At 45.2% G+C, this 13,744-nt stretch overlaps 1 protein-coding gene across 1 annotated transcript in view; it reads left to right on the top strand.

The window, feature by feature from the left end:
* The first annotated feature begins 8,147 nt into the window (after positions 1 to 8,147).
* The window catches only part of CUNH7orf33 (chromosome unknown C7orf33 homolog), a 31,730-nt gene continuing 26,133 nt past the window's right edge, over positions 8,148 to 13,744 (top strand). The window contains 3 exon segments of the mRNA XM_012444018.3: positions 8,148 to 8,266; positions 8,373 to 8,435; positions 8,437 to 8,605. Coding sequence (XP_012299441.2) covers positions 8,148 to 8,266; positions 8,373 to 8,435; positions 8,437 to 8,605 — 351 coding nt within the window.

Below are 13,744 nucleotides of genomic sequence, written 5' to 3'. Positions count from 1 at the left end.
TAAAACCATTAAAACTGCCAAAAATTTAGCCAAGTCTGGTGGCGCGCGCCTGTAGTCCCAGCTACCCAGGAAGCTGGGGTGAGAGGAGTGCTGGAGCCCAGGAGTTTAGAGGCTGCGGCGAGCTATGATTGTGCCACTGCACTCCAGCATGGGCGATGGAGTGAGATCCCATCTCTAAAAATAAATTAAAATAAGATAAAACGATAACAAATAAACACACCTTAAAATATGAATGATTGAATGATTTCTTTGTCATCTGTATTAGTCAGGGTTCTCTTAAAGAAACAGAACTAACAGGATATATACATATATGTATGGGAGTGTATTAAGTATTAACTTACACGATCACAGGGTCCCAAAATAGGCCATCTGCAAGCTGAGGAGCAAGGAGAGCCAGTCCGAGTCCCAGAACTGAAGAACCTGGAGTCTGATGTTCGAGGGCAGGAAGCATCCAGCACGGGAGAAACACGTGGGCTGGAAGGATAGGTCAGTCTCACGTTTTTCTGCCTGCTTTACATTCACTGGAAGCTGATTAGATTGTGCCACTAGATGAAGGGTGGGTCTGCCTTCCCGAGCCCACTGACTCAAATGTTAATCTCTTCTGGCAACACCCTCACAGGCACACCCAGGATTAACACTTTGTATCCCTCAATCCAATCAAGTTGACACTCAGTTTTAAACATCCTATCATCTCTCTATGTTTTACAAAATATCTTCCTGGGGAAATGACTTCAAGCAGGTTAATGAATTGAAAATTCAGAATCAAAAAATTTCTAGACCATCGTGGCATCACTCCTCAGGATGGCTAACAAAATGCTCAACAGAAACTATCGGGATGAAACCCACTGAATAGTCGTAATTGATCTGACAGGCCAATGGAGTTTTTCTAGCTCTATTACCATCAACAAGAGTTTAAGCAATCCTGTAAGTTTCAATTTCTTGAAACTCAATTCCTTTCCCCCAAATGAACCATGTGTTAAAATAAATGTGGACTTTTTAAAGTTCCTGGGTTTCACTTCATCTTGTGGATGAAACCTGATTGTGTAACCCGCCTGAAATGCAGTCTGGTGTATACTGGTAGAAAATGAACTCCTTCACGGTCCCTGTTCCACCCCCTTGCTTTTTCTCTTCATCTCATTGACCGCACTGTTGGGCAAACATCGCCTCCATCCATCTTCAGAGATTTTTCATCTTGCAAAACTGAAACTCTGCACCTATTAAACAATAATTCCTCATTTCCCCCTTCCACCACTTCCTGGCAACAGCTGAATTTGACTACTCTGCCTACCTCTTATAAGTACAATCATAAAATATTTTGTGGGTTTTTTTGTGGTTGGCTTATTTCATTTAGCATAACTTCCTCAAAATTCATCCATGTTGTGGCATGTGTTAGAATTTCATTTTTAAAGCTGAATAATATTCCATTGTATAGGTAGAATATATTTTGTTTATTTACTTATGTTATTTATTTATTTTTATTTTTTAAGACGGAGTCTCTCTCTGTCGCCAGGCTGAAGTGCAGTGGTGTGACCTTGGCTCACTGCAAACTCCGCCTCCGGGTTCAAGCAATTCTCCTGCCTCAGCCTCCTGAGTAGTTGGGATTACAGGCATGTGCCACCACACCCAGCTAATTTTTGTATTTTTAGTAGAGACGGGGTTTCATCATGTTAGCCAGGATGGTCTCGATCTCTTGACCTCGTGATCTGCCCACCTCGGCCTCCCTAAGTGCTGGGATTATAGGCATGAGCCACCGTGCCCAGCCCTTGTTTATTTATTCATCTGTGTATGAACATTCCCATTGATTCTACTTTTTGGTTGTTGTAAATAATGCTGATATGAACATGGGTATAAACATTAGCTTTTGATGCCCAAATTATTATGACATCCAGAGCCTCTTACTAGATGCCATTCCCAGGTATTTCTGAAGATCTACAAATAAAATGACAGGCTCCACACATCTGTCCGGTGGGAAGCTTGCAGCCTTTGGTGGTATCCAGCCTCGGACAGCACCGTCCACTTCCCCCCTGCAGATTACTTCCTGCAGGGTCTGCATCAGATTCTTAAGCTGTTGCTGTTCTCACACAACACGCTTTAGTCAAGCATGGGCACAGACCCTTCCTGAACTTCCCACAGTGATAGATGACTCATGGCTTACACATTTAATAAGATATCTTTAGAAGAAAATGACAGAAACTCCAATCAAAACTGACTTCAGTCAAAGAGAGAGAGTTCTTTGGTTCACAAAGCTGAAAAAGTAGAGGCATATTCTTTGGGCATGGGTGGATTCAGAGGCTCAGGTCTTCAGTCTGAAGACATGGCTGAGTGTCTTCAGGATTCAACCTCTCTTTCTTGGCTCTGTTTTGCTTGTATATTTTATTCTCCAAGTGGCGCCCCCGGAAGCTCTAGGCTTACTCTTCCCAAAGTTAATTGGATGACTCTTCCGAAAGTCCCAGCAAGACTTAAGCCTGGCTCTGATTGGCCCAGCTGGGGTCACATGCTCAGCCACGAACTATGTGCACTACGGCTGCTGTGGAACTACTGTGCGCTATGGCCAGTGGTGCACGGTAGGCTCATCAGCCAGCTCTGTGTTACTTGCACACCCACGAAGCCATGGGATGGGGCCAGCCTTGTCCAAAACTCATGGGACCAGTGGGGAATCCAATATTCCCCAGGAAAATTGAAGGTGCTACTCTTGGGGAGAATAGGAAAGAACTGCAATACAGAAATTATTTAAAACTGAATTCTAGACAGGTCTGATTTCAGAATTTGTAAGGCACGGACCATTCAACAGGGTTCCTACTCGCCCATGAGGCCCAGAGGAACGGCAGTTTCTCCATGCCCTCTTCCAGGCCAAGGGCCACTTCCCCAGGCCTCATTCCCCATCCTGGGATTATTGATCTCCTCAGGTTTTTTTTTTTTTTTGAGACAGAGATTCGTGCTTGTTGCCCAAGGTGGAGTACAATGGCATGATCTCGGCTCACCACAACGTCCACCTCCTGGGTTCAAGCAATTCTCCTGCCTCAGCCTCCAAGTAGCTGGGATTACAGGCATGCGCCACCACACCAGGCTAATTTTGTATTTTTAGTAGAGAAGGGGTTTCTCCATGTTGGTCAGGCTGGTCTCAAACTCCCGACCTCAGGTGATCCACCCACCTCGGCCTCCCAAAGTGTTGGGATTGCAGGTGTGAGCCACCGTGCCTGGCCCCCTCAGGATCTTTGATGGTGGGAATATCCACTCCCTCTGGGAAAAATTCCCAATTCCTGCCAACAGTGCAGTCTGGCCATATGATTTCAACAAGACATTAAAATCAGAACACGGTAGTTCAGCACATATTAGACTTCCCAGCATCTGGCTTATTCAGTCTGGAATAATATCACGAATGGGACATCAAGACTTCAGGCCACGTGGGGCTCAGCCTGGCCAAGCCCATTTCCTTTGCTCCTGGACTTGCGTGTCTTTCCTATAGTCCTGGAGATTTCTCCTGATCTCATGTAAAGAGCTACATGGAAAAAGAAGCCATATCACCCTAATGCCAGAGGCATTTGAACCAGAGCAACTCCATCTTAAATAGGAGCTGGGTAAAATGAGGCTGAGACCCTCTGGGCTGCATTCACAGGAGGTTAGGCATTCTAAGTCACAGGATGAGATAGGAGGTTGGCACAAGATACGGATCATAAAGAACCTTGCTGATAAAACAGGTTGCAATAAAGAAGCCAGCTAAAACCCACCAAAACCAAGATGGCAACAAGAGTGACCTCTGGTCATCCTCACTGCTACACTCCACCAGCGCCATGACAGTTTACAAATGCCATGGCAACATCAGGAAGATATCCTATATGGTCTAAAAAGGGGAGGCATGAATACTCCATCCCTTGTTTAGCATGTCATCAAGTAATAACCATAAAAATGGGCAACCAGCAGGCTTTGGGGCTGCTCTGTCTGTGGAGGAGCCATCCTTTTATTCCCCTACTTAACAAACTTGCTTTCACTTTACTCTATGGACTCGCCCTGAATTATTTCTTGCCCGAGATCCAAGAACCTTCTCTTGGGGTCTGGATCAGGACCCCTGTCCAGTAACACTAAGATCAAGTCATAACTTACTGATCTGGAATTGTTCATGTGAGGAGATTTGGAGGGATAATTCATCTGAAGCACTTAGCATCAGAGAGCTCAAGAAACAGTAGATATCAGTTTTTTTAATTAAAATAAAAATATTCCAGGCAGGGGCTGTTACTGGTCTGGTAGAGACAGATGCATCCAATGCTGAAGGGGGAAGCAGGAAGCCGCAGTCAGGAGAATGGAAGGGACAGGGGGAGGGGAAGAGGCTCTCCCAGGATGGGGAAGAGAAAGATGGAGCGCAGCAGCTGCTCAGTTGCTCCTTGAAGGACCCCACCCTGGGAGCCAAAGGCAGCTGTTGTCAGCCCCCAGGAGGCCTGCAGGCCAGAGCCCAGAATAGACATGGGGCTGCCTGGGGCAGTCTAATCCCACGGAGGGTTTTAACCCTAATGTTGCAGAGCCCATGTGTCTTCCCACTGTGCCCGCTACCATCCACACAACACTCAACACAGAAGGAAAGGGTCAAAAGTCGCTTTTGGAGCTTTGCATTTGCACATGGGCGTTTCCAAGTCAGGTGACAATGCCTGGGGGGCTGCCAAAACCTTGTTTCTGAAATTATTTTCTAGACCCTTTAAATTAAATTCAACAGTATAGACATAGTGACAATAAACATTTTTATAGTAGACTTTCACACAAGACAAAGATCAAAAGCATGTGTAATTGACAATAAAAGGAAGTGTTTCAAGTGATAAAAAGAGTTACTCTCAAGTATATCCTGGTGTTGATTTTATTTTTAATAGTTCAGTGATGAGACTCTGACTTTGTGCATATACTTAAAACAGAGCTAATATTGGAAGCGTCTAACTTCACAGTAGAGGCTCTTCACGCCCAAAGCACCGTCATGCCCAAGCCATGATGCACTCACTCTGTCGCTCCATCCCTTTTCTGAAGGCTTAGGTTTGCAGAAGTTATCCTGAGAGTCCTTGGCACTGTGCTTATAATTAGGAATGTGAACCACATGAACTCTGGCACCTTATTATGAGGTGCAGCCCCCAGTGGGACTTACGACATTTCTCGCTTGTAGCATACAATAGCAAGTAATTAGGCTTTTTCTGTGAAAATAAACTGCTTTTATTATTAAAGCAGTTTAATTAATAAATGTATTATTAGCCGGGTGCAATGGTTCACGCCTATAATCCCAACACTTTGGGAGGCCGAAGCAGGTGGATCACAAGGTCAGGAGTTCAAGACCAGCCTGGCCAACATGGTGAAACCCCATCTCAACTAAAAATAGAAGAAATTAGCTGGGCACGGTGGCAGTTGCCTGTAATCCCAGCTACTCAGGAGGCTGAAGCAGGAGAATCGCTTGAACCCGAGAGACCGAGGTTGCAGCAAGCTGAGACCGCGCCATCACACTTCAGCCTGGGAGACAGAGCTAGACTCCGTCTCAAAAATAAATAAATATAAATAAATAAATAAATGTATTATTAAACCAATAATGCATTAACATTTACTAATTACTAATTTAAGCAAAGCAAAACCTATTTCAGAGTAAGGGAAAAGCATGTAGAAACACAGTCATTATTATTAACTGCTAATAAACAAGGCTTACTATAATCCTGGTTTTCCCCATTCTATCTTAAAGGAAAATCTCAAAGTCTTTCTTTCATAAACAAAACTTTGTAATTTGAAAGAGTCCAGGTTTTTGTAATGATCATGTTCCTTAAAATTAAACTACAGTTTTCACTTTTCTTATAGGGAAAAGCTTTCAAAACTTTCTCACAGAGAGAAAGCGTTAATTTTCCTCTGAGGTCCTCCCATGAGCTGTCTTGGTCTCTGCCAACTCGGTTCCGTCTATATTCTGCAAAACTTCATCCCTAGCTACACCTCAGTTCCATGAGTATTCATGGCACAATGACTTAGGAACCCCAAGCATTCGCCATAAATAAGGCTGTTTACTGTCCTATTTTTACTAGGACTACTGAAATATGCTGAACCCTGGCGGGGGCGGGTGTTGAAAGGATTGAAGGTACACTTCTCCCTAGCACCATCAGTCATTGTTCAGATATTTAAATTTCGCCAGCAGAATCAATGGCCTGCTGGGGGCATTGTCACACGGAACAGGGCCATCTGTCGCAGCACTGGCATTTTCAGGCATGTTAGATGCAGGACAGTGTAGCAGGATATCTTTCTTTCTTTGTGAATTTCAGGATGAAGTCCTCCAATGGGGCTTCATGACTGACCAAGGTTTGAAATTGATAATGTTCCCAGATGGGGACTTGCTGAAGAGGCTCCATTCACAGCAATTATACGATCATCTGGTGTAAAACCTGTCTGGAGAGCGAGGGGCACAGAATCCCTGAGCTCAGACGGAGCAATGGAAGAGAAATCCAGATCTCTGTTCTAGAGGCAGAGTTTTTCACTTTTCCCTAAGGGGTCATCTCAGCAGCCCCCCTTCTGAGCTACAACATAGGGAAATCTCACTGCCGATGTGCTAATCACAGAAATGCACCGGTACTCCCTGAATTCAACTTGGGTTATTAAAACAATGACGCCTTTGTGCTTGGCTCTGTTCATCCCCAGGGTGACCAGCTGTCTCACTCCTCAGCCCAAATCCAGGGGATTCATTGTCTAGGAATAACTTCTCCCACCCTGGGAATTCTCTGATTTACTCTTCCCTAGGTCCACTGGTCTTGACCAAAATGTAAGATGTCCCTAACTTAAAGTTTTGCCTTTTAAGAGGCAGCCGAGGAAATAATATTATGAGGTTGATCTATTTCTCTAGTGGCCAAAGACAGAGAAGTAAAAAGGAAAAGCTAGAGTCTGAATGTATGGCTGCAGGTTCAAGATTCCAGGCCAAGTCTTTGGAACTCCAGCCCCTTCAGACTCACCAGCGCCTCCAGCTCCACCAGCCGCTCCAGCCCCGTCGGCCCCACCGGCCCCTCCAGCCCCTCCAACCCCGCCAGCCCCGCCAACCCCGCCATCTCCACCGGCCCTTCCAGCCCCGCCAACCCCACCAGCCTCACCAGCTCTGTCGGCAGGGAATCCTGCCTCAGGGAATCATGATCCACCACCCAAGAAAGTTTGCAGAAAAAGAGATTCCACCTTGCCTTCCCTCAAGGGTGGTGTTGAGTCCATTAAGCTTTTCCCCAGCAGTACACAGAGTAATCTTAGGGATTCTGGGGGGAAAATACCCCAAATTCTGCTTCCTTATGCTTCACCACAAGGCCCTAGGGCACACACACTAATCAAGAACAGCCCCGGTCATCCTGTCACCCCCACAGTGCACCTGCAAACGCATTTACAGCCACCCTGTCTTCCAAATGCGTCCATATCTTTCTAGGCCTCTTCTGTAATGCTAACTTGTTTGGCACTACCCAGAAACGCTAACATTTCTACCACTTTAACTAATCTTAAGAGATTAAATCACACTCCACAACGCTCCTGACAACAAACAGCATTTTAACCAGTAATTTACGATAGAAAGATTTTCAATTGATGGGCTAAGCCCTTCCCTGATGATTTAAGAAACTGCCAGCCTCGATGGAGACTCTTCCATCAATTCCTCATCATTTAAAAGAAACAATGGGGGACAAAAATCATCCAATTAAGTGACAATTCCAACATGTAAATGTTAGAATATTTTTTGCATTTGTGATATGGGCTCTACACTAAAAACACAACTTGTCTAATCTGAATGAGTTTTTTCAGGATTTTATCCTCAATATTTTGTGTGTACCTCTTGATTTAGTAAACTCCCAACCACTTTTTCCTTCCCTCCCTCCCCCTACCCACACACAAAATGTTTCTCATTATGACCTGAGACATTAATTCTGATTTTAGAGGTTTTAGATCATTTCTTCTAGGTGTTAATCAGTTCTGGCCATATGGTGAGCGTGAGGTAATCATTATTACTTTACAATGACTGCCCTTAATTACAATTTCAGTAGTAATATTAGTCCTTCTGTTTATTTGAGTACCTAAGAGCTACAGGCAACGTGATCTGAATTACATGGAGGACAAGCTCCAGCTGACTTTCTGTAAACTCGCATTAAGATTCTAATATGAGGCGACAGGAGTAGGTGGGGATAATGAGCTCGAGGAAGGCGCTGCCTATTACACCCCCCGGCTGGCCCCTCTTTCACCTCCAGTTTGCTCCAGGCATTTTCCACTTAGCCGTGACCTTATGTGTGGTGATGCCAATCTGGTGGTCAGGAGCGGGGCACCCAGCCTATTTCTGAATTCTCCTGCTGACCCTGGGGAACCGTGCAACTTGATTTTAGATATTAGTGGCAAAGTGTCGCTCTCCTTGACAGCATCCAGGAAAAGGTCATTACCTTTGCCATAACGCAAGTGGGAGTTCAAAGCCTCAGCCTTGAAGTGTCCCTGGGGACTTCCAGGCTCTGAATGTGAATGCAAAGCCCTCTTGCCCAGCGGGGCAAGGTGCCCGAGTGATCTTCGCCTGGGTGGGAGGGCAGTCGCTGTTTGGGTCCACGTTAGGGGCAGTCGAGGTCAATTTAACTTGTCATTTGCCACAGGAAGACATAAGGTAAGTTAACGATTCTAAGATGAATCAACTGCTGTTTTAGTCAATCAGTGTCTCTTGAGAATTCATTCACGCCATCAACCAATGTTTTTGACTTTAACACTGTTATGGAACTGGGCTTAAGAACATTTAAGTAGAGAGAGTGAGATTAATTCACTGCCCCAAAGGAGGCCTGGAGTCGTCTTAGGGAAAAGAATCCTCACAAAACACTCCACTGAGTATTCTTGTGTTTAACCTGAGTCATGTTGATTTGAAAAATTCCAGCATAAAAATTAATGTCTTTAACAGTATGGTAGAAGGAATGGTCTTGTTCTCAGACTTTGTCTTCCCAGGAGACGGGTCCACAGGAAGCCTCTATCTTGGTCGCCCTTTGGCACAAGCTTTGCACCTCTTCCCTATCTCCTTGCTTAGATTTTTGCCTCTTCTCTCGTTTTAAAGACCAGGATTTGTTGTTGTGTTAGAGATAGCATCCTGCTCTGTCACCCAGGCTGGAGTGCAGTGTCCCAATTGTAGCTCACTGCAGCATCAACCTCCTGGCTTCTAGTGATCCTCCCACAGCAGCCTCCCGAGTAGCTAGGACTACAGCCATGTGCCACCACGCTTGGCCAATTTTTTTTATTTTTTATAGAAATGAGGTCTTGCCATGTTGCTCAGGCTGATCTGGAACTCCTGGCCTCATACGATCCTTCCACTTCAGCCTCCTGAGCTGTCGCCATGCCCAGCAAGACCTGGATCTTTTTTCTTTCTCTCTCTGTCCTCCAGGTTGGAGTGCAGTGGCACAATCTCAGCTCACTGCAACCTCCACCTCCCAGGTTCAAGTGATTCTCCTGCCTCAGCCTCCTGAGTAGCTGGCATTACAGGCACCTACCACCACACCCGATTAATTTTTGTACTTTTAGTAGAGACAGGTTTCACCATATTGGCCAGGCTGGTCTTGAACTCCCGACCTTGTAATCCGCAGGCATGAGCCACTGCGCCCGGCCAAGACCTGGATCTTTAACTCTTTGCCTGTCTTTGATCTTTGACACCTACTGACCCAAGCTTTGCCTTGCCTGACTAACCAGACTCCTGCCTCCTGCTAGGCCTGCATTTTGGGTTAAAGTATGAGCTCCCACTTTGTATTTATCTCCACCTTTGGATGTTCAGTTTGATAGAAACCACAGGTTTCCCCACCTAGTTCTCCAGCCCTAATTTGTTTCCTCCCATGTTGCAGTTTCTGGCTCCTTCCATTCGCCCACACCCTGATTGCGGCACAGTGCCCAAAACTGACATATGCCACAGGCCTAGTATCTTCTGGCTGGTCATTTGAGGGCAGAGAGGATTTCATGACCTTTCCCTGGGAACAGCTGCATGAACTGCAGGGTCAGCAAGAGGGTCCTGTCTGCCTACTGCTAAGGTCAGCTGCAGATACCCCATGTCAGAGAAAGCCTATTTAGCATCAGAATAATAAAAAGAAGAAAGTATCTCCTTGGCTAGTACTTTGATATGAACCAATACAATTACTCTCAACCAATACTCTGAATGATGAATATGAATGATAATCAATGATGTAGTGCTTAAAAGAAGGTGAGAAGATTATCGCTGCCTAAACCTTCCTTTTAAAGGATTCCACAAGTGAGTGAGTGGAGCATATAGGGTAAATATGATTTGGTTTTGTTTTGTTTTTGAGATGGAGTCTTGCTCTGTCACCCAGGCTGGAGTGCAGTGACTTTATCTCAGCTCACTGCAACCTCCACCTCCTGGGTTCAAGCAATTTTCCTGTCTCAGACTCCCAAGTAGCTGGGATTACAGGTGCATGCCACCACGCCTGCCTAATTTTTGTACTTTTAGTAAAGACGGGGTTTCACCATGTTGGCCAGGCTGGTCTTGAACTCCTGATCTCAGGTAATCTGCCTGCCTTGACCTTTCAAAGTGTTGGGATTACATGTGTGAGCCACCATGCCCAGCCAGGTAGATACGCTTTAAATCTTTTTTTTCTTTTCTTTTTTTGAAACAGAGTTTTGCTCTTGTCACCTAGGCTGAAGTGCAATGGCGCGATCTCAGCTAAGTGCAACCTCCATCTCCCAGGTTCAAGCGATTCTCCTGCCTCAGCCTCCCGAATAGCTGGGATTACAGACACCTACCACCACACCCAATTAATTTTTGTATATTTAGTAGAGACGGGGTTTCATCATGTTGACCAGGCTGATCTTGAACTCCTGACCTCAAGTGATCCACCCACCTCAGCCTTCCAAAGTGCTGGGATTACAGGCATGAGTCAACACACCTGGCCGATATGATTTAAATCTAATTAGATCACTGGAAGATACAGCAAAGTCTCGAAGTGGTTGTCTAAGGATGGCACCATGGGTTACATATTGTTCTTCCAAAACTCAGACTGTTCTGAATTCTTTCTTTCTTTCTTTAGAGATAGAGTCTCACTCTTGTCACCCAGGCTGGAGTACAATGGCTCAATCTAGGCTCACTGCAACCTCCGCATCCTGGGTTCAAGCAACTCTCCTGCCTTAGCCTCCCAAGTAGTTGGGATTATAGGCGCCTGTCACCATGCCCGCCTAATTTTTTGTATTTTTAGTAGAGACAGGGTTTCACCATGTTGGCCAGGCTGGTCTGGAACTCTTGACCTCAGGTGATCTGCCCGCCTCAGCCTCCCAAAGTGCTGGGATTACAGGTGTGAGCCACTGCACCTAGCCTGAATTTCTTTAAGTAGAGAATCTACATGGCCTTCATAATAAAATCTTTTAAAGTTAGTTTTTATTTGAAATGTTAATTTGAAGTCAAAGTGCTATTCCTCTGACTAGGTGTCTAATGCATTTAGGAAAAGCTGAGTATGAAGCCAGGGTTGGGGGAAAGAGCCTGTTTGGAGGGAACTGTAAGAACGGAGACTCCCAGCTGGGACTGATGGGAAAGGGTCAGAGCCCAGAGAGGCGCCTGCTGGAAAAGAAGTGACATGGTTGAATATCTGCCCTGCCAGGTGTCATGCTGGAATGTGATCCCCAGGGTTGGAGGCGGGACCTGGCGAGAGGCGACTGGATCGTGGAGGTGGATGCGTCGTGGATGGTTTAGCACCATCCTCTCCTGCTTACATGAGACAGCCGTGAACCACAAGACAGCGTCCCCATCTCAACATGCTTGGCCCTGGGAATCATTAGGGACTCTTAAGAAGCACAAAGTCCTGGCCAGGCGCAGTGGCTCATGCCTGTAATCCCAGCACTTTGGGAGGCCGAGGCAGGCAGATCACGAGGTCAGGAGAATGAGGCCATCCTGGCTAATATGGTGAAACCCTATCTCTACTAAAAATACAAAAAATAAGCTGGGCGTGGTGGCTCACGCCTGTAGTTCCAGCTACTTGGGAGGCTGAGGCAGGAGAATTGCTTTAACCTGGGAGGCAGAGGTTGCAGTGAGCCAAGATCGTGCCACTGCACTCCAGCCTGGGTGACAGTGAAACTCTGTCTCAAAAAAAAACAAAACAAAACAAAATAAAAAGCAGCATAAAGTCTGGACCACATAACAATAAGCACCAGTTTTTCATTTAATTGTTTCTGAATATTCACCAGATCAGTTTTTTTTGTTTGCTTTTTGTGTCTTTTGAGACAAGCTGGAGTACAGTGGCACATTCACGACTCACTGCATCCTTGGCCTCCTGGGCTCAAGCAATCGATCCTCCTGCTTCAGCCTCTTGAGAAGCTGAGACTACAGGTGCACACACCAAGCCCAGCTAATTTTCTTTTTAATATGTATTTAGAGACAGGGTCTTGCTATTTTGCCCAGGCTGGTCTCAAACTCCTGTGCTCGAGTGATCCTCCTGCTTCAGCCTCCCAAAGTGCTGGGATTACAGGCATGAGCCACCGTGCCTGGACTGCTTCCTCCTTTTAACCTATGCTATTCCAGACTATTTTACCTTGACCTTAAAGCTGATTAGATTTCATATTATGAGAGGTCCTGTGGCTTACCCAGGTCATAACCACTAAATTTATCACATCAACCAATGATTAACCATGATCACAGATTACTGAGAATACTGGCAAGAAAATGAGTAACTACAAAATGACAACAGGTTGTGTGTAATTTAATTTTTTTCAATAGATTTTAGATTAACATTAAACATTCCAGTTATCTCTATTCTGCAGTTGATGCAGAGTTTGAGTTTAAAAAAAGAACTGTCTTCACAGAAATGTGGACTTATAAAATATATTTTTATATAATAAACTTTATATTTTTAGAGCTATTTTAGATCCACAGTAAAACTGAGCAGAAAATAGAGATTTCCAGTACATCTTGCCCTCATGCATGCACAACCTCCCTCCCTATCAACTTCCCCCACCAGAGTGGTAGATTTTTTACAACTGATGAAGCAACATTGATATATTACCACCCGAAGTCCATAGTTCAGATTACAGTGGGTTTGGACAAATACATAAGGTCATGCATCTACCGTTACCGTCTCATTTACTGCTGTATTAGTCCATTCTCACACTGCTCATACCCAAGACTGGGCAATTTACAAAAGAAAGAAGTTTCACTGGACTCACAGTTCCACAAGGCTGGGGAAGCCTCACAATCATGGCAGAAGGCAAGGAGGAGCAAGTCACGTCTTATATGGATGGCAGCAGACAAAGAGAGAATAAGAAAGACGCAAAAGCAGAAACCCCGGATAAAAACCTCAGATCTCATGAGACTTACTCACTATCAAGAGAACAGTATGGGGGAAACTGCCTCCATGATTCAATTATCTCCCACCGGGTCCCTCCCACAACACTTGGGAATTATGGGAGTACAGTTCAAGATGAGATCTGGGTGGGGACACAGCCAACCTATATCAACTGCCTTAAAAATCCTCTGTGCTTCATCTTTTCCTTCCTTCCTCCCTCCCCCTCCTCTACTCCTTGGCAACCACTGATCATTTTTCTGTCTCCATAGTTCTGTCCCTTCCAGAATGTCACGTAGTTGGAATCCTACAGACCATGGCCTTTTCAGATTGGCTTCTTTCACTTAGCAATATGCATTTAAGCTTCCTTCAGGCCTATCCATGACTTGATAACCCATTTCCTTTTGGTCCTCAATAATATTCCACTGTCTGTGTGTACCACAGTTTATTTCTTCATTTACCTACTGGAGAACATCTTGGATGCTTCCAAGTTTGAG

The sequence above is a fragment of the Aotus nancymaae genome, unplaced genomic scaffold (genome assembly GCF_030222135.1).
Source record: "Aotus nancymaae isolate 86718 unplaced genomic scaffold, 86718_ANA_hifiasm-v0.15.2.pri h1tg000002l, whole genome shotgun sequence".
Lineage (NCBI taxonomy): Eukaryota > Metazoa > Chordata > Mammalia > Primates > Aotidae > Aotus > Aotus nancymaae.
The sequence above is the reverse complement of the archived record's forward strand: the minus strand, read 5'-3'. Positions and strand labels throughout refer to the sequence as shown.